The sequence below is a fragment of the Mastigoproctus giganteus genome, chromosome 6 (genome assembly GCF_048544385.1).
Source record: "Mastigoproctus giganteus isolate SK-2022 chromosome 6, ASM4854438v1, whole genome shotgun sequence".
Classification (NCBI taxonomy): domain Eukaryota; kingdom Metazoa; phylum Arthropoda; class Arachnida; order Uropygi; family Thelyphonidae; genus Mastigoproctus; species Mastigoproctus giganteus.
Window position 1 is genome coordinate 205060709 of NC_143580.1, and position 20747 is coordinate 205081455.

Consider the following 20747-nt stretch of genomic DNA (forward strand, 5'->3'; position numbering starts at 1 on the left):
TATCTCTGGAGACGAAACATGGGTTCCACCACTTCAAGCTTCCAATAAGCAAATTGGTGGTATTGCACCGGTTGATGAGAGTCATCTACCACCTACTATTGCATGGTAACACATAGGAGTGGCATTCCTCCATGTGGTGTGGGCACCACATGGAAGAATGCTTTACTTAGATGAATACTAGAAGGAATGGGATGAATCAAATTGTTCTGCTTGATATTGATGGTTTGACTGTTGATGACAAACTGAATTAGTATATTTAATCTACATTCACACATGAGAAATTCTTTGGGGGAGAGGATGCCAGAAGTTTTTCAAACACCAACAAAGAGCTAAATGACTGTGTGATTACTGAAAGGAAAGTGAAAGAGAAATTGTTGAAGCCAAATGTAAAAAGGCACCTGGTGTGGATGAGATCTATCCAGTCATTATGGGGGGGGGGCAGCAAAGGAGGTAAGCAAACCCTTAGCAATAATTTTAGAGATCCTTGGATTCAGGGAAGTTCCCTGCAGACTGGAGATGTTTGAATTTATTCTAATTCCTAAAGGGGGGATCAAAGGGTGACATGAGTAATTATAGACCTGTTAGTTTACCTTCTGTTCCAGGGAAAATAATGGATTTACTGGTTAAAGAAGTAATGCAGGATTATCTAGACAAGAGTGTGCAGTTATACTTCAGACAGAGCATTGGTTTGTTAAGGGGAAATCTTGTCTGACCAATTTGATTGGAAAGTGCGATGTGGCCACAAAGGAACTGGATGCAGAAAAATAATTTTGACATCATATACTTAGATTTCAGAAAAGCTTTTGATACTGATGCTCATAAAAGACTGCTATACAAATTGGAGTACTATGACATTGAGGACAAGTTATTGCTATGGATAATGAGATGATTAAGAGAGGAGAAGACAGAGTGCTTATCACTGGGCACTGCTCTTCTTGGATTAATATTATTAGCGGAGTTCCCTAGGGTTCAGTTCCTGGCTCATTGTTGTTTTCAGTATTTATTAATTATATTGATGAAGGATTTAATGTCCACATTGATCAAACTTAATGTCTAAGTTTACAGATGATACAAAGGTTGGCAGGATGGTTAACGATAATAATAAAGTATGCTACTGCAGCAGGTTCTAGAAAAGTTATGCAGATGGGCTGAGAAATGGCAACTGAAGTTCAACATTGATAAGTGCAGAGTATTGCATACGGGTAGCAGTAACTCCAGAGTAACATACCAACTATGTAGTACTCTACTCAGGGTAGTGGAATATGAGAAAGACCCGAGTGTAATTGTGCTGTCAGATATGAAATTCTTTGAGCAGTGTGGACAGGCTGCTAGGATAGCTAATTGAAGTATGTCAATGATAAACAGTTATTTTTCTAGCAGGGATAAGTATGTAATTATCCAATTGTATAAGGCAATGCTCAGGCCACATCTTGAGTACTGCATACAGGTCTGGAGGCCTGATTTTAGGAAGGATGAGAGTTGCTGGAACAAGTAAAGAGGAGGGCAATGAGATTGGAGAGGGGAAACACAGGGTGTCTTTACCAAGAAAGGCTTCAGTTCTGTAAATTGCAGCATCTGGAGACTAAGCACCTGTGAGGTGATCTGGTTGGGGTGTTTAAGACTTTGAATGGATTGAGCAAGCTCAGTGCTGATGAAATTTTTCCTCTTGCTCAGACTATACACATGAAGGGGGCACAAATTCAAATCGAGGAAGGGCAGTAGCAGAATAGAACCAATAATCTGCTTTTAATAATGAGAAAAAATTAATCAATACATTGTTATTGACTTCTACTGCCATTACCGATAACACGCGTCTGTTTACCGAGAATGCAGGGAGAAGCTGCTGTACCAGGAAATGTGCTTGACAGCTAAAAGCTGCAAAGGTAAAGAAAGCCAACACAAAGACCATGGGAAACCATGGTCTTTGTGTTGGCTTTCTTTACCTTTGCTGTTAGTGCTAATACAGAGCTATTTCACCCACCTCAGAACATTTGCTTATTCATTTGGTGTATCAGGTTTGTCTAAAAAAAATCCATTTATTGGATTTGTTAAAAAAATGAGATTGATGAGAGGAATGCAGGGTGCCCTTACCAATAACCCCTATGAAGAATGAGTACAAGAGATCAAGCAATCGGTTTATTTTATGCCTGATAACTTTGATAGCATGCAGAAGAATATACCTTTACTACAGGACACAACTTAGTATTAGCAATGGCTTATGCTGCACCAGCCAAAAAAATAAAAAAATAAAATAATAATAATAAGAAGAAGAAACTTAAAAAAATAATAATAAGAGAAAAGGAAATACACAACCTATCGTTTCCTCCTCCCATAGGTAATTATCCAACTGACCTTTGAATTTCCCCAACCTGTCAGCTTCTACCACCCTACATGGGTGGTAGAAGCTGACAGGTGGTAGTAACTTATTCCAGTAATTTATAACTCGCTGGCTAAAATTAACTGCCATTAATTCTTCAGTGGAAGGTCATGAAAAGAGAATTGGACACAGTAGTAAAAGGTTGGAATATATTGAACAGTTACTACTTATTATGAACATTGAAATTTCTAGCTTAAATTGAGGGCTTATATCAGACAACGTTAACTAAAAAAAATTGCATTTTTGTTTTGAGACAGCTTTAACTTTATACAAATAACTGCATATCGTGTCATAGAAATGTATTTCTCTAGTAGTTTACAAGTTAGCTTGGGCTATAAGCATATTTCTGGTAAACCAAGAAAATGTCAAATGACTTTTTCTTGGTTAATTACAAAAACGTATACTATAAAATGATTTTGCAGTTAACATTGTCGAACACTAAATCCTCAAAATATAAACAGTAATGTTACTCTTGAGCATGATGTTATACAACAACTTGGCTTCCTGTTCCAATCTACAGTTGAGAAAAATTGCATTATTCATTATTATACAATGGTAAATAAAAGAACTCCCACTAAATATAGTTTTTGAATTCTATAAAGAAAGCAAGGGAGTTAAAACTTACTTCTCATGATGTATTGCATATTAAACAACCAGGTTATTTAAATAACCTGGTTGTTTAATACCATATTATAAGTAATTATTTTGGCAAATAAGACAAATTCAAGCAAAAGCCATGAGTTATAAATTTCTGTGGATTAGCTTTGGAAGATGTTTTGTAAAAAAACACAGATAAGCAGGTATAATTAGGATTACATCTCATGAAGATTTAACTAAAATAATCTAACAAAACGTAATATCTTTTAATTGTAGCAAGTTATTCTTACTCACTCCATCCTAATACAGATTAATAATGAATTTTTTAACACCATCTTTTGAATCTTCTCAAGAATTATTAAAGAATATTAATGAAAGTTATTTAAATAAAGTTATCAATTCTTTTATAGTACTTGCTTTGAATATAAGGTCCTTAAGAAAGCATTAGTTTAATTTTTTAGAGAGTATAGTATTTTTGAAAGATATTATTTCATGCTTTGTGTTATTAGAAGTTAATATTAATTTGAATGAAATTGACAATTTTAATATAAAGGGTTTGGAAAACTTCATAAATTAAGAGACCAGGGAAGAGAAAATGGCTTAGTTGTATTTTATAAAACAATTTTTGACGAAGGCAAAGAAAGCCAACACGAGAACCATAGGAAACTTCGATAAACTTATATTGGGCAAACTTGTTTCCCGCCACCGCAGTTTCTCGGTAAACAGATGGTGTGTGTTAACATGTTATCGATAGTGGCAATAGAAGTCGATAATGATGTATTGATTAGTGTTTTCTCATTATTAAAAGCAGATTACTGGAGTCCATGAGTGTAATGCCTTTGCAGCTGAATTTACTTACAGGAATTTACCCTCCCCCCCAGACTGCCTCAGTCTTAGGGTGTTTATCTTCCCTTCCTGCTGTTTTAAAATAGGAAAATGACTTCTACAAATGGTGTATTTTATTGGTGTTGGCAGTAGAAGTCGTTTTCCTATTGGGTTAAAACAGCGGGAAGGGGGGATAAACACCCTAAGACTGAGGCAGTCTGGAGGGTGTACCCATAAGTAAATTTTCAGCTCACTCATGAACACCAATAAGCTGCTTTTAATAATGAGAAAAAACTAATCATTACATCGTTATCAACTTCTACTGCCACTACTGATAACACACACCATCTGTTTACCGAGAATGCAGGGAGAAACTGCAGTAACGGGAAACGAGTTTGACTGATATAAGTTTACAGGAGTTTCCCGTGATTCTCGTGTTGGCTTTCTTTACCCTAGCCCAATTTTTTTGTGGAATGCATTAAACAACAACACAACTTATTGTGAAAATTGCAATTTTCAGTTATTGGAGAGTATTTTAAGGGCATTTTTATTGTTTGTGCTCTATATAGACATTCCTCATTATCAATACTTTAATTTATTCAAGATTTTGAAAACATTTTTGTGTGCTGATTAGCTGATCTTCAAGTACTGTTTTTGTTTGTGATTTTAATATTACCTTTTCAATCATTCTTCAGATCCAATAGTTATTGCAGTCAACTATTGGGTCTTGTTATTGCAAATAATTTAATATTTGCAATAACAAGACAACAAAAAATTTTAAATAGCTTTTGCAAGTCCATGTAACCATTTGCAAAATGCTTTTTCAGGTCATTGTGCTACCATTGGTGGATATCATTCTGACTTATGTAGCCCATGCACTAGTCATCTTTACAAACCTAAAGACACTCAGTTTTAATGTATTTCATGAAACTGTTCTATGAAAGAGTTACTAACTTTATAGTAGGGGAAAAGCGAATAAGTATATATTAACAATTTTTATAATAAATTAATACAAATTATTAACAATTGTAGAATTGTTAACAAAACTCACCTTTAAATCAAATTTCCAATCAACTCTTTCTTTTGGAAAACCTCTATGGATTAATCAGGAAATAAAAGATTTGATCTTATAAAGAGATACTTTTTATAGAAAATTTAAGAATTCTCCATAAAAACGTCATTACAAAAAATACAAAATTCTTAGGAATAAGGTTAACAGCTGAGTAGATGAAATGCTTATTATAAAATTAAATTTCGGGACAAGAACATTTCTTTTAGGAAGAAATGGGATTTAATTAATAAGGTAATAATTGAAAGAAGTAGAGTTATTAATGCAAATCATTTACTAGGTTTATGCACACTATGTCTGGTGGAAATAAGCCATTGCAACTAGCTTATAATTTTGCTAAGAAGTTTATAGATACTGCTCCTTTTAATTCTTAATCAGCTGATGTGGCAGATGAATTGAATAGGTACTGTTCATTGGTCTTTACTATTATCTGATAATAGTTATTGATGTAATAGTGGGTACCTCCATAGCCAGATGGGAAGGAGCAGCAGTGCATAGCACACGCTTCTTGATTAGACCGGGGTTCGAGCCCGTCACCACCAAATACGGAGGATGCGGAAAGGTCATTCAGGGAATGACCACAGCATATCCCAGACAAATATGGCCTTAGTTGCTAATGCCCCTAAAAAAAACCAAATAACAAATAACAGATGTAATAGTACCACAAATAAGGTCAGGGAGTTCAAGGCTGCTTATGAGAAAGCATTGGCTAAGAAAGCAGAGAATGGGGTCAAGGAATTTTTCATGTAGTAGTAGTAGAGCCATGTGATGCAAGAAAGCAAGCTTATGTAACATCGGCCAAAAAAAAAAAAAAAAAACCCATTTCACACATCCATTCCCTCCAAAAGTTTGTCCAGTTTCTCCTTGAATTTATTTAAGCTAAAAACTTCCATCTGTCGTTGTGACAGATGGAAGTTTTTTCCAGCAGTCAACTATCTGCTGGCTAAAAGCAAATTTTTGCACATCTATTCTACAACTGTCTTTTCTTCTGACTTTATGGAAAACTCTCATCTCTTAATATGATAAGTGAATAGGCACATTATAGCCTTAGTAGCTTATGTGCCATTAAGCCTCCATAACAACAACAACAACAACAACAACAGTCTTTCCTCAATTTGAATTTATGCCCTCTCAGGTTCGTAATCTGAGCAAGGGGAAGAATCCCATCAGAATTGAGCCTGCTCAACCTATTCAAGGCCTTATACACCTCAATCATTATCACCTTGCAGGTGCCTAGTCTCCAGATGCTGCAATTTTTAGAACTTAAGCCTTTCTAGGTAAGAGGACCCCTTACCTAGAAAGGCTTAAGTTCTACAATGGCTTTCAAATTTACAAAGGTAAATTGTCTTCGTTATATCATTTGCAGCCATCATCTATCTTTCCCTATTGGACTTAGTTACCCATTAATATCACAGAAATCAATTAGCTTGTTGTAGGCCTGACATAGCCAAGTGGTCAGGAGTGCGAGTGCAGTAGCGCACGCTCTTTGAGTGGACTGGGGTTCAAGCCTGTGATTGCTAAATGTGATTAACGTTTGTACTGATTGATTTATTGTAAACTCCACTAGACTGGTGGTCATGCCAGAGTATAAACAAGAATATCTACAAGTTCACAAAGGTCATTACTAACAGATTAGATAGAATACTAGATGAGAATCAACCGAAAGAGCAACCAGGCCTTAGGACAGGATTCTCAACTATGAATCACCTTCACGTAATATTACAGCTAATGGAGAAAAAAAATGAATATAAAACACCATTATGCCTGGCATTTGTGGATTATGAAAAGGCATTTGACTCCATACAGCATAAGGCAATGTTTCGGGCACTGGAAAGACAAGGAATTGATACCCCATACGTTATGATTTTGAAGAAAATGTATGAGAGCACTACCTCCTTTATTAGATTAGACTAGACAAATACAATAGCAAATAAAATTGAGGAGTTTGACAAGGAAACACGATATCTCCAAAGAGTTTATTGCTGTCCTTGAGGACGAAGCTTTCAGAAGATTGGACTGGTCACAGAAGGGAGTCAATGTGAATGGAGAGTACCTAAACCATTTACAATTTGCAGATGACATTGTGATTATAAAACATAATCCCAAAGAATTAGAGGAAAACCTTAATCAGTTATGTTGAGTTAGTAAGGATTTTGGACTAAAGATGAATATGACTAAAACAAAAGTAATGATCAACAAGTATGCTACAGAAAGGGATATAATCATTGAAGGAGCAGTAATTGAAAAGATGGATTCATATACTTATCTGGGACAAGTCATTAGCTGTAAAAAGTAATTAGCATTATAAATGGCTGGAAGTGAAGAGAAGAATAAATTTCGGATGGATAACATTCAGGAAATATAGTCACATACTGAGGAGCAATATCCCAATTTGTTTGAAGCGTAAAATAATGGCCCATTGTATACTCCCCACCATGACTTATGAATGTGAAACTTGGGCACCCACCAAAAAAATGGAAGAGAAGCTAAAAACTACACAGCAAAGAATGAAATGAATTATATTAGACAGTTGGATTATGTAGCAGACATAAGTAAAGGACATTCTTATTAAAACTAAAGAACTGAAAGGGACTTTGGTAGGACCATAGCTCGAAGACACAATGACAGATGGACTAAGAAAATAACAGAATGGTACCCAAGAGGAGCTAAAAGAAAACCTGTAAGACAACAACAGAGATGGACAGATGAAATTCAAGAATTCATGGAGAGGCCTTCATCCTGCAGTGGATTGAAAATGGCTGATGATGACAATGATAATCACAGAAATAAACAGATGTGGCTTATGAGTTTTAGGTTAGGCTTGTTGAAAATTTACCTTTTTTCCTATATCTAAGAAGGTGATCAACCCAATACTTCTCTCTCATTTTTTTTTAATGAAAACCCCAAACACAAGAAGTATTAGAACCATGGGTTGAAGGTTGAGAAGATGAAAAAAGGTACTCGTTGACATTAGACTTGAACTTCTGTAGATTGTAATTTTCAAGAAATACGCATGAAGGAAGGCTGTTCCATAAAATGGAAGTTGAATGAATAAATGAGGAAGAAGAAAAGTTGGTTCCATGAATTTGAAATTGGAAGTAAAGGGACATTGACTGGTTGCGGCGCCGACCGGGCTAGCCGGGTGAGTAAAGTGCCTGCCTGGCAACCCAAAGGTCGCGGGTTCGATTCCCACCTCGGGCTTGGATCAAAGTACTGCAAAACCTTGGGAGGTGCATTATGGCCACAGAGGCCTATGCACCAACAACTACCAAAAAAAAAAAAAAAAAAAACCTGGTTGCGGCACATGTTCGGACTGCTTTTGAAGAGAGAGAGAGAGTGTGGGAATTATAGAAATCAACTCAGAAGAACAGTGCCCATGGAGGTATCTATAGAAAAGGCATGCAGCAGAAAAAGAACATCTATGAGACAGAGAGTAGAGAGACTATGTTAGAGATGAGTCATTAATTAACCTAACTGCCCACTTTTGAATGGCATCTAGAAACTTGAGAGAGAGATTTTGGGGATGCTACCTTTGATGTTGGCACAGTATTCCATGATAGGGCGGATTTGCGATTTGTACAGAGTGAACATCTGTTTGGAAGAAAAGTAATGCTGAGAGCGAAAAAGAAAAGCCTAGCTTTTTAGATGCAGATGAAGCAATATTTGTAATGTGCTTATGCCAAGAGAGATTAGAAGTCAGGGTACTCCCCAATAGAGATATACGATCTTCCTTAGAAATCAGTGTCATCGAAGATAAGCATAGGAGTAGAAGAATTCTTTTTGTGAGATATAAGACAGGACAGAATGATCGAAATCAATTAAGTTATCTTTTTCCCACTGGAGAATTTCTTGGAGATCAGCATTTGAGGGATTGGTAGTGGATATTCGAGAAGTTGAAGCTATTTCAGCAGGACAAGGTTTCTCAAATTGGAAAGTGGAATGCAGTGTGCTATCATCAGCAAAAGTATGGATAGGATTCCTAATCAATGAAAAAAAGTCATTAATATACAAGAGGAAAAGAGTGGGAGAAAGAATTGAACTTTTGGGGAACACCAGCATTAGTGGAGAAGTTAGAAGACAAAGATCCACCCCTTATCACCCGGAGTGAGCAGTCAGAGATAAATCTGGATACCCAATGAGGGCAAACCATAAGATGGAAGCATATTTAGAAAACCTTTATGGCAAATGCAATCAAAAGCCTTTGAAATGTCAAGAGCAGCTGCTTGAGTTTCACCAAATGTTTCCATTGAATTTGTCCATAGATGAGTAACATAAGCCAGAATATCACCAGTGGATCGACACTGACAGAATCCATAGTGGCAATTGTTGATCAGTTGGAAGGTTTTTAGATAATTTAAAACTTGGTAGTTAATTGATTTCTCTATTACTTTAGAAAGAGTAGAAGTAAGTGCAATGGGATGATAATTGATAATTCCAAAACATTTGGAATAAGAAAGTGAAAGAAAGGAAAAACAGAAGAGGAGTAAGTTCAGGAGAATAAGTGGAAAATTACCATCAGGACCTGGAGCTTCCTTATGATCAAGATTGTTCAAAGTCCTTCTGACATTCTTTTGATGGAAGACCATAGGAGGCATTGAATGCAGTGTACTGGGAATGATAGGAGGTGGTTTACCAGGATCATCAATACATGAGTTAGAAGAAAAGCAGGATGCTAGCAGGTCAGCTTTATGTTTGACTACAGTGGCAATAGAAGCATTTGTTTTTGACAGAGGTGGGAACAGAGATGGGCAATAGTTGCGGCCAATAGCTTTATTAAGAGGCCAGAATGCTTGACTACACCATTTGGACAAGAAGCAAGTTCTCTACTCTTAGTCTGTTCAAAATGTAGTTTGTCCTGATTAATAACTGCTTTACAATTACTGCTAGGATTGGTGTAGGCAAAAAATGAACCTGGAGATTTGTATACAAGCCAAATACAATATGCAACATTCTTCTCTTGAATGGCTTTAGTACATTTATTTTAAAACCAAGAGTTAGATAAAGGACTAGATTTTAAGGTGGAGTGTGGAATAAAGGATCTCACAGATCATCCCATTTTGCATTCATATAATGCCAAACAACATGAAGTTGAGAATGGTCATAAGAGAAAGGCTCCATTGGAGAAGAGACCATTACCAAGTTGTGATCTGAGGTGCCTAGAGGACCACTCAACTCAGCTGTGTATTTAGAACGGTTGTTTGTGAGAAAAAGATCAAGCATGTTGGCTGTGTGGTTAGATTTGTCTGGTATTCTGGTAGGTAAATGAACAAACTGTGCGAGGTCATTAGTAATTGCAAAAGCCTTAGCATCTTGACCAGCTGGATAAGTGTGACTAGAAAAGAGATTCCAGCTGGAGCTTTGCACATTAAAATCACAAGGAAAATTATTTCACTGTTAGGAAAGTCAAGTTTCAAAGAGAGGAAGTCAAAGAGTTCCAAGTGATTAGTGGAGTTGGGAGAATGGTAGAGGCAACAGTTGAATTTGACAGAATGTGATAGAGAGATTTTAAGCCAGAGAAGACTGAAAAGAGGAGATTCAAAATTACTGTCTCCGACAGGGAATATCAGAACAGACATATGCATAAGCACTATTTTTGAAGTGAAAGGAACCATGCAGCGAATAATTTGGACAACTGAGATGAGCAGTGGTTGAATCAACCAATGAGTTGGAGTCTGTTGGAAAAAGTACATAGGGTTTTTCAGCCAGTAAGTGGAAATGGACATCATTGAGATTAGAACCAAAATCATGTATATTTATTAAATGAACGAGGAAGTTTTTGGCAGGTTTAGATCGTTTTTTTTTTGCAGATAAGTTTGTTCTATTAGTTTGACAATTCATGGTGTATTCAGAAGGAAGAAAAGGTGGCAAGGACATGTATGAAGTAATGAAATTTTGGATACGACATACACATGGCAAGAATATGCTTAACTGCTTGACATAATGTGGCCTCAATAATGCTCCCCGGCATATAATCTTGCTGCTTCTACTCTGCCAGATAGTGACTTCCAGTCTGCTAACGTTTTAGAGCTGTACCCATAAAATGTAAGGATGATTGGATCTCGTCATGATGTCCATCAAGATCTCTAAAGATGTCAGTTATACTGCATGATAGAAGACATGGCCGGATTGTTGGAGCTTTTTCTGGAGACTAAACATGGGTTCCACTACTTCAAGCTTCTCATAAGCAAAATGGTGGTATTTCACTGACTAATGAGGGCCATTTATTACCTAGTATTGTTTGGTAACACAGAGGGGCAATCTCCCTCCATGTGTGGGCACCACACCTTGACTTCTGCTTACGTTGGTTTACACACACTACATGTTGGTCACGTGTAGTATGCTAGGTGCCGTATTTCAGGATTTGCCCATAGTGGTTATATCCAGGGTTACTAACAGTCCCACTATTGTTAAGGTGCAAATAAAGGATTTGGCTGTCACAGACCGACCAGACTTCACTGAAATTAGGTCCACTTGACTTGAGTGTCACCCGAATGTCAGTTCTGTTAGCATTTTAGATGCCCAGGTAGCAAGCACAGCTTAGCATACCAGAGAGAATGTCTGTGACAGTCTCAAGGACTGAAATGAATATAGCGAATTTCAGTTTGGGAATGTATTTATTTCTCTTAAGGTTTTACTTTCCTCCATATGAAAATTAAAATTCCTTTTACTTTTCAGTTCTAATTAGATGGGTGTCATTATTACAGTCTGTTCCCGACACGTAAGAGATATGTTCCAGGACTTCTTACATGAGTCAATTTTTACATAACTCGGGAATGACTAATAAAATATTGCTACTATATCCCTGATATGCCAAAATTGCAAAAACCACATAATATCCTTAGAAGAATGCAGAAAAATAGTTATATACCATAGCAATAAAAAAACTTTATCTGGGGGCAGCGGTGAAGTAGCCAGAGTGGCATATAAGAAAAGAAAACATAAAAGGAAGAAAAAATGCATGTTATTGTACTGTAAAAACTGATATGTATTTCATACGTCATGTAGGCTTTATAAGGGCTACTAAGGGAATCAAAACCAAAGTGTACATATTTAAGAAAATTGGTCTAAATCATACAATGAATCTAAATCTATACACTTCAGGTGATGAACTGAAGGTAACTTAAAATGAACTTGAAGCATTAATAAGACACATTAATCACAGGATGTTGTAGGCTGAGTAGGTCAGGGAGGTAATATGTGATATGAACTCTTTGATCTTCATCTGTTTTGTATGCTTTTTTCTCTTCATAAATTTCACGATAGGCCAATAAGCAATCTTGAATTTTTCTTTCTATTTTCAAGAAACATTCGATGTTTTCATCCATTCCATCAAACATAGAGACACCTTGAGACATCTTGAATAGAGACACCTTCTGCCATTTCCTTTAAATTGCTGAGGAGCAAGGGATTTGGCTCTCCTTACTCCTCAGCTCTTTGCACGTTCAACAGGGCTAGGTCTTCAGTTGTTAAATCTTCACCTCATTCATCCCCAGTCTTGTCTACATCTTTGTCCTCTGGGACCAGCTGTAACTCCTTGGGCTAAGTTTTCAATTTCTTTGGTAACAGAAGACATCAGCTCATCTTTGTTGAAGCCTTTTTTTGTTAAGCTTGGAATATTTTAGAAATTTTTTTCCAAACTCTGCCCATACAAGTTGTTGTCACATCATTCCAGGCTCTTGAAATGTTGCTTATTCCATCAAGGATGTTAAACGTCTTCCAAAATTGCTGCAGATCCACCTTCCTTTGCTCTGTTGCATTTATAGCCTCAGAAAATATTGTCCGTGTGTAATAAGCTTTGAATGCTTGGATAACTCCCTGAACCATTGGTTGGATCAAAGCCATTGTATTTGGAGGGAAGTATATCACTTTGATGTTGTTGTGCAGATGATCTAGATATTTAGGATGACCAGGAGTGTTGTCAAGGAGCATTAATATCTTAAAAGGCACTGATATTTTTAAGCAATATTTTTCAACTTCAGGGATAAACACTTTTAGAAACCATTTTTCGAAATGGTTATTGTCACCCAGGCCTTTTGAGTTAGCCCCGAAGTGTACAGGAAGCGATTTCTTGTAAATGCCCTTAAAAGCTCAGGCTCACTAAACCACTAAAGGTTTAAATTTATAACCTGCTATGTTACCCCCACTAAGAGCATTACCCAATCTTTGGCAACTTTAAACCTAGACATTGACTTTTCTTCAATAGAGATATAAGTTCTGCTAGGCATTTTTTTCTAAGAAAGGCTAGTCTCATCCACATTAAATATTTGTTGTGGCAAATAACCACCACGTTTTATAATCTCATCCAATTTGTCCTTGAGTTTTTTGGCAGCCTTACCGTTTGCACTTGCTGCTTCACTACTTATGGCAAAGTTATGATATCTGCTTCTCTTACAGAACCTATCAAACCAACCCTGACTTGCAACAAAGAGTGGTTTCAGTATCATTGCTCTTCTTCTTAAGATTCTCAAAAATGGCATGAGCCTTTGCTTTGATGAGGTGGAGTCTTTATGGGATGTGTTTTTGGATCTGGTCGTCCATCTACACAATAAGTAGCTTTTTTATCTCACTTATTAGCCCCGTTCTAGCCTTGGTTATTATAGTTGACTTCATTGGTGCTGATCGCTTCACGTGTTCTGTCTTTGTCCTTTGTTATTGTGTTCACTGTTGACACTGACAAATCTAAATTCCATGTGGTATTTATTAATGTGTGACCATTTTCATACAACCTTATTATTTTAATTTTCTGATTCAAATCGATCGCTTTCCCTTTCTTGGTAGATTTACTGGTATCGCTATCACTTATTCTCTTAGGTGGCACCATGATAATGGTCAAAATGAAGTTTTCTGTAAAGAACCTCACAGGTTTAAGTTACAAGAGATGTTTACAACATGCAAATTAAGCACACACCACACGATGATAGTTTGATGAGAAATAATTAAAAATAGTAGGACAAATTCAGGTTATTTCGGTAAATTTCAACTTCATCACAATAACCTGACTTGTGTAACAAATATTATGTACAAAATGCAAACAAAAGCTCTCACTTTACTCTCAAACAAAACCGAACTGACTCTACAATCCAGAAAGAAAGGAAGGAAAGGATGTAGGAACGAAGGACTAGAGTGTAATTCTCCTAAGAAATAGCCGATTGGACATAGTCCATGTGGCTTGAACTTTGTGGGGGTTTCTCTAAAGTGCTTTGATGTGTTCACTTGTCTCAAACACATGTCAAATATTTCTTCAGAATTTTTAAAGCAGAAAATGAAGTGTTAACTTTAGTTATATACCTAGATTCTAGTTACACTTCAGGTTATTATCCAACATAGTTTTTGGGAACAAAAATAAAAACTTATACTTATTGTTTCTTCATTCGACTTCACTCTTAAAAATTAAACAGAATGTATCTTTATGATTTTACCAAAAAAAATTTACGTTAAGTCCAAAGTTAAATAACTCGGGCTTACAGTAAGTCAGGGACTAACTGTATTTTCTTTAGTCAGGATTTTAATTTTTTGACTAGGAACTTGCTTGAAAAAACCATTTGACCTATAGATTGTTTCTTGTAATTTTTTTTTTTTTTTATTCTATTTATATAACTTTCATACCATTTCTCTTTTAGGTTTATTAACTTAATATTATCATGTCTGTAGAAGTCTGTATTCATTGGCTGATTTGCACATTGTGTGAACTGAAAATCTGGAATAATTTATCAGTGGGGGGGGGGGTTCTTATTCATTCTCACCAAGATTGGCTAACTACTGTCTTGACAGGGGATGCCTCTTTCTTTATCCCCTTTTTATCTCTTTCCTTCCCTCTCCATTTCCCATACTTCTCAAGCTATTTCCTGCTCCTATTCTTATTGGGGTTTTCAGAATTTTCTGAAATCCCCCCTGCATATCACCACCTGGATTGTAGTCCCTGGTGCACCTCCTTGTCGCCAAGGTTGGGAGTCAGGGGACCAGGTGTCCCCCCCCAGCTGCAAAGTCGCCAGGTGCTAGAACTCAACATAACAACACACATACTTACACACCTACATACATATACTTGCTAGCCTTAGCTTTATGCCTTTTCAGATGCTACAGCGGCATATAGGAGAAATCCTGGAGACTGCAATTAAAACAAACACACTTTTTCGTGACTGAAAAGAACTTTATAGAAATTTTTCCAGTCATTTACAGGAATTGATCCCATAACTCTCCAAGCGAGTGGCAGACAGTGATGTATCATGCTGATTAAGCTGCTATGGAGCACATGCACTGAATTAGTTGAAAAGGTGTATGACAATTTTTCTCTTCTATTTTCTGTTGCTTCTAAATGAATAAAAAATGGAAGCACTTGAATATATTTTGTGTATTTCAAAGTGGCATATGTATAATTGCTGTAACAGTTATGGCTTCTGATCCAGTGCATCGGTTTTGACTTTAGTATTAGTTTATAAAATTAGTTTCATGAAAATTTCATAAAAAAAAATGTCAGCCAAAGAAAGCAATTCCCACATCACCTGTTCATCCTCTTTAATTATTTGTTTGGTTCTTTCTTAATTTATTCAAACTACCCACTTCTGCAATACCAGATGGAAGTGTGGAAGTTCTGTCCTGCAGTTATCTTTCCTAAATTTAAATTTATGCCCCCTTATGTCTGTAGTCCATTTGAATGGATTGATCAAGCTCGATGGGATTCTTCCTCTTGCTCAGACTACACACGAGGAGGCATAAATTCAAATCGAGGAAGGATGGTTGTGGAATAGATATGTGCAAGTTTGCCTTTATCCAGTGGGTGGTTAATTATTGGAACAAACTTCCATCTGTTGTTTTGGAAATGGATAGCTTGAATAAATCAAAGGAGGAACTAGACAACCTATTGGAGGGATGGAAATAGGAAGTTTTTTTTTTTTTTTGCTGATGCTGTAGAAGCTTGTTTTGCATTATTTGCTGCTACTAATACTAGGCTGAACAAGAGCAAGGATGCCATCAGCATTTAGCTTACTTAATCCATTTAAAGTCTTAAACACCTCAGTATGATCTCCTCAGGTGTTGCAATTTGTAGAACTGAAGCCTTTCTTGGTAAGAGTACCCTTTGTTCTCCTCTCTAATCTCATTGCTTTTCTCTTCACCCATTCCAGCAAATTCACATCCTAAAATGAGGTTTCTAGATCTCATAGATGTGGATCTGTATGCAGTACTTAAGGTGTGGCCTAACCATTGCATATACAGCAGAATAATTACCTCCTTATACCTACTTGGAAAATTCCTGTATGTCAACAAAACTCCATGACTATCTTAGCAGCCCATCTGCACTGTGGATTCAGCACAGAACCCTGGGACCATTGTTGTTTTGAATACTGTGGAGAACTCCATTAATATGGTCCAAGAAGAGCAGTCCATTGATAACCACTCTCTTTTCCCACTCAACCATCCCTTTATCAATAGCAGTGACTCTATTCTCAATGCCAGACTGCTGCACTTTGTATAGCAGTCTTTTATGTGGATCTGTATCATAAGCTTTTCTGAAAGCTAAATGTATGATATAAAAATTATTTTTGCATCCAGTTGCTGTGCTTGTTTGTTATTTGGTTTTTAGGAGCATTAGCAACTAAGGCCATATTGCCCCGGGGATATGCGGTGGTCATTCCCTGACCTTTCCGCATCCTCCGTATTTGGTGGTCATGGGCTCGAACCCTGGTCTAATCAAGAACCATGTGCTACGCACTGCCACTCCTGCCCACCTGGCTACGGAGGCGCCAATTGCTTTGCGTCACAATATTCACTCAGATTGGTCATATGAGATTGTCCCTTAACAAATCTGTGCTGTGATTGATATATCACTGCATTCCTGTCTAGATCTTGCATTACTTCTTTGAGCAGTTTCTATGTTATTTTTTCCCTAACTTTATTAAGATACATAACAATTCTTGCTTATAGAACAACTTCAGTTGACCTGCTGATATATGATTGGATTGGATCTTGTTATGTGTTTGACAGATAAAGAAATCAGAATTTTACATATTGTTAAGCTCAAAAATTTTACCTGTTGTAATCTGTAACATCTCTTACTTCCCCCCCCCTTTTTTTTTGCATTTCTTTAGATTCACATCAAATTAGTGTAATGGAAAACACTGCAATCAAAATGGAAGGGGAAGAAAGTGCTGATAAGCTAACTGAAGATTCAAAAGACTCTTGGTATAAAGATATAGAAGATACGAGTGAGCCTCCAGATGTTGGTGAATTAGATGACCCAGACTCTGATTATGATGAATATGAAGATACCTATCGCAAAAAGAAAAGGAAAATAAGAGTAAGAAAGGCTACTTTTTTTTTTAATGATGCAATGAATTAGTATTTCATTAGTTGGAAATTAACAAGGAAAACTACGATTATTAAATACAGGCAGCCATTTCAGACTTATACAGGTTACATTCTGACAAAAATTCCGTAAGTCAAAACCAGTCTTTTCATACAAATGATGATGCTGTAATAGGATTATGTTCCTGACCAAGGTTCTGATACAAAATGTTTTATACGTATGAATAAAAGGGCATATCTAATCAACTTGTGATCATAAGTACAGTCAGATCTGCTATAACACACATTTTCACAATGCGAATTTGCTCCAACGTGACTGATATATTTAGGGAACAATGTAGTATAACGCGATTTTCGTGTTGGCTTATGCGCGATTTCATCTGCAAGTAACACTAGGTGAACGAAAACTTAGCACCTAGCTGAATAGCAACCTGCGCAGCAATACATACAAGTTTATGAAGCTTAAAAAATGTCAAATGTGTGAGAGCTATATTTCTCATTTACTGTAGTTGGTCGGAGACACACTGTTGCCATTTGCTGTATTCACAAGATATAAAGTGATGTTGTAGGCTGCCTCACATTTTCAGGAGCTTACGTTTCTCTGTTCGAACAGAAATTTCGTGAGGTGGGATAGCATAAACTGAGGAGCAAATTTCTGGAGGTTACTACCATAAAACAATAAAAAACAATTTGCAGTTTCTGGTTTATTGGACTTTTCTGTTAGTGCATTCTAATTATAAACAGGTGGTAAACTATCTTACTGCATTTGTGATAACATTGATAGCTGGAATTGTGTGGGTTTTTATGTTATTATGGGGAAATGTGTTTCTCCTTCCAGAAATCTTCACGCATAAAAACATAAATAAATTTTCAGAATCTTCTCTTCGTAAACTTGTCTCACATGTGCAATTTGTGCGTTCCCTGTTCACATTATTGATTGCTTATCTTTTTTACTATTTTAAATTTTACAATCCAAAAAAACAAAGAAAGTGTCAGTGAAGAAATATCGATCAGGCAAATCATATCTTGTCAAGATAAAGTGCTCTATTTACTTATTTATTAGAAATTTAAGATATTTAAACCTGTGTTAGCAATTTTATTTGGTTTCTAACTTTTTTTAGTGTTTTACTTACCAGACTGAACATTTTTTTTGAGTGCTCTGCCCCTATCCCTATTTTTCCCATAAGCCCTGTTGTCTTTAATGTGCAAAATACCGTAATGTAGAAATTTTTAGGAACACATGTACCGCATTATAGCAGAACTGACTGTACAGTACGATAGCACTGTTTAGAAAATTTTTACCTTGATTCTTCTGAATTTATGATCTGATTTGGACTGAATACTGTATTCAGTCCAAATTGCCATTAAAGCAGAAAAGGAAAGAAACACCTTTGATTGTAACAAAGATGTTCCTTTTCTTTTCTGGCATCTGGAAGAACATTTTTGGGGAGATTTTGTTGGATTTCTTTGAGGAAACTTTTGAAAGTCACTTATGCCTTTTTGAGAAATGTATACAGAAAAGTTGTTTAGCTGTTCTCTTCTCAAATTACTGCATAGCAAGCTTAGGCATTGCATAACATGTGTTAATCTTGTTGCTACATTCCAAGTGGGATTCATTTCCACAAAAATTGCCAAGGCAGCTTCTAAATTTAAGTTTTTACCATCCTTCTTGTTTGTCATAGTACGTTGCGATGGATTCTATTGTACTGGGGTTTGCATCGGGTTCCTTTGCATCATAGTATTCATTCAGATTGGTCATACAAGATTGCCCTTTAACAAATATGTGCTGTGATTGCTATATAACTGCATTTCTGTTTAGATGAGCAGTTACTCCATTATTTTCTTAGGGAAAATAATGGAGTAACTGCTTCTCTAGGAGAACAGGATTTTCACTGGTGAGATCATGCATGTGAGAGAAAATCAGTTCCTGAACATTGTCTGCCTGAACTTCTAACAATAGTTACCCAGCTATCCCCAGAATATCAGCACACGCTTCTTGATTAGACCGGGGTTCGAGCCCGTGACCACCAAATACGGAGGACGCGGAAAGGTCAGGGAATGACCACCGTATATCCTCGGAGCAATATGGCCTTGGTTGCTAATGCTCCTAAAAACCAAATAATAACAACAAAATAACAATCCCCAGAATATCAGCAGTAATTTTTCTCATTTTGTCTTCAAATTATAGAAATCCAGAATCAGATTCTGACCACAGTTTTCTCTAGGCAGCCATTGAGGTTGGTTTTCCAGCACCAACCCCTGGGTGCAGCTAAACCAAAGGGGGCAACGACAGTTTATGTCGGCTGAGATGAGTACTTTGTCTTGTGGGAGCTCGGTTGAGGTACTGGGTTGCTGGTATTATGTCCTCTCCTGGCCGACAATAGAGAGAGAGAGATGAGGAACATCTCTCCCAGAGGCGACACAATGTGGGCGCAGGCAGCCCAAGGTGAACAGAGGTGAGTGACTTTGGTGATTGTTAGGTCCGGGTTCTGCATAACGATGGCTGCCCGGGGGGGGTTACATCATCTGCCTGTACAATTTTGTACCATAAGGGATATCTCCGGACTTTATTTGCAACTATGTAGGGTTCCCGAATTAGTAGAACATTGCAGTTTTCTTCTTCTGCCTTTTTTGTGATTTGGCCTGCGACTGAATATGCTCTTTGGGCGTTTGTTTGCATGCATTTTAGACTCTTGTTGTTATATCCTTTATTCAGAGTTCCCATAATTGATTCTTTCCTGGTGGATGCTCTTGACTTTCAGGTAGTTGGGACAGTTAGTATTGCGAAGGGAGTGTGTATGCAGCATCTTCAGGTTCCCGCAGTTCACACAAACTGGGTCTTCACCCTTGTTTGGACAGGAGTTGAAACTGTATCCCTTCTCGCCGCAGGTCACTGCGGGGAAAAGGGATGCAGTTTCTAATGTTACAGTTTCTAATGTTACTACAGTTTCTAATCTCAGTTCTAATGTATGCCCAAGTCAGCAGCAGTGGAAGCATTTTGGGACTGCTGCATGCTCCCTGTATCGATGTGCTCCCCAGTTTATGTATATTCAGGGGTGTCTCATTATGATTCTCCAGGCGTCTGGGGTTAGTTCAATCACCCAATTTATGGCGCTACCGTTCATACTTTTTGTCTGATATTTTGGCTGTACCACTGTTGCTGGGTCAACCTCTGGTAAGTCTTGTTGCAGGCTTTGTCTGTAAATCTCTTCTATAATGTGGTTGATGTTGTGTCCTTTTCCAAGTCATACACCATGATGGATGGGCCCTTCTGCCGTAGTGGTTGAGCTACCAATCCAAGGGTGGATATTTTGGCATTTTCTAAGATGCATTTAGCATCATCGCCGGTCACATTTTCAATTATCACTCCCGTGTTTCGGGTTTTCCTGATGGACTTGATTCTTGTGCTCTTTCGGTCTTCTGTGAGAGTCCATCACAGCTTTCTTAACATCTTCACTTGATTTGTGTGTGTCCGGTGTAGCGTGCTTGAGCACCACTAAGTGTGTTTTGGGAAGTAACTTGGTGGGGAGTTTCTTGGTGGCCTTTTGTCTCTGCAGTTTGACCGGGAGGCATTTG

General features: G+C 37.1%; 1 protein-coding gene across 3 annotated transcripts in view; it reads left to right on the plus strand.

Annotated features, from left to right (window-relative positions):
- Positions 1–20747, plus strand: part of LOC150084897 (zinc finger protein ubi-d4-like) — a 316607-nt gene that overhangs the window by 65657 nt on the left and 230203 nt on the right. For all 3 annotated transcript variants that reach the window (XR_016547118.1, XM_090376684.1, XM_090376685.1), the window contains exon 3: positions 16955–17163. Coding sequence is in view for 2 of the 3 variants with exons in the window: in XM_090376684.1 (XP_090232810.1) it covers positions 16955–17163 (209 nt within the window). In the remaining variant the exon portion in view is untranslated. The remainder of the gene's footprint in view (positions 1–16954; positions 17164–20747) is intronic.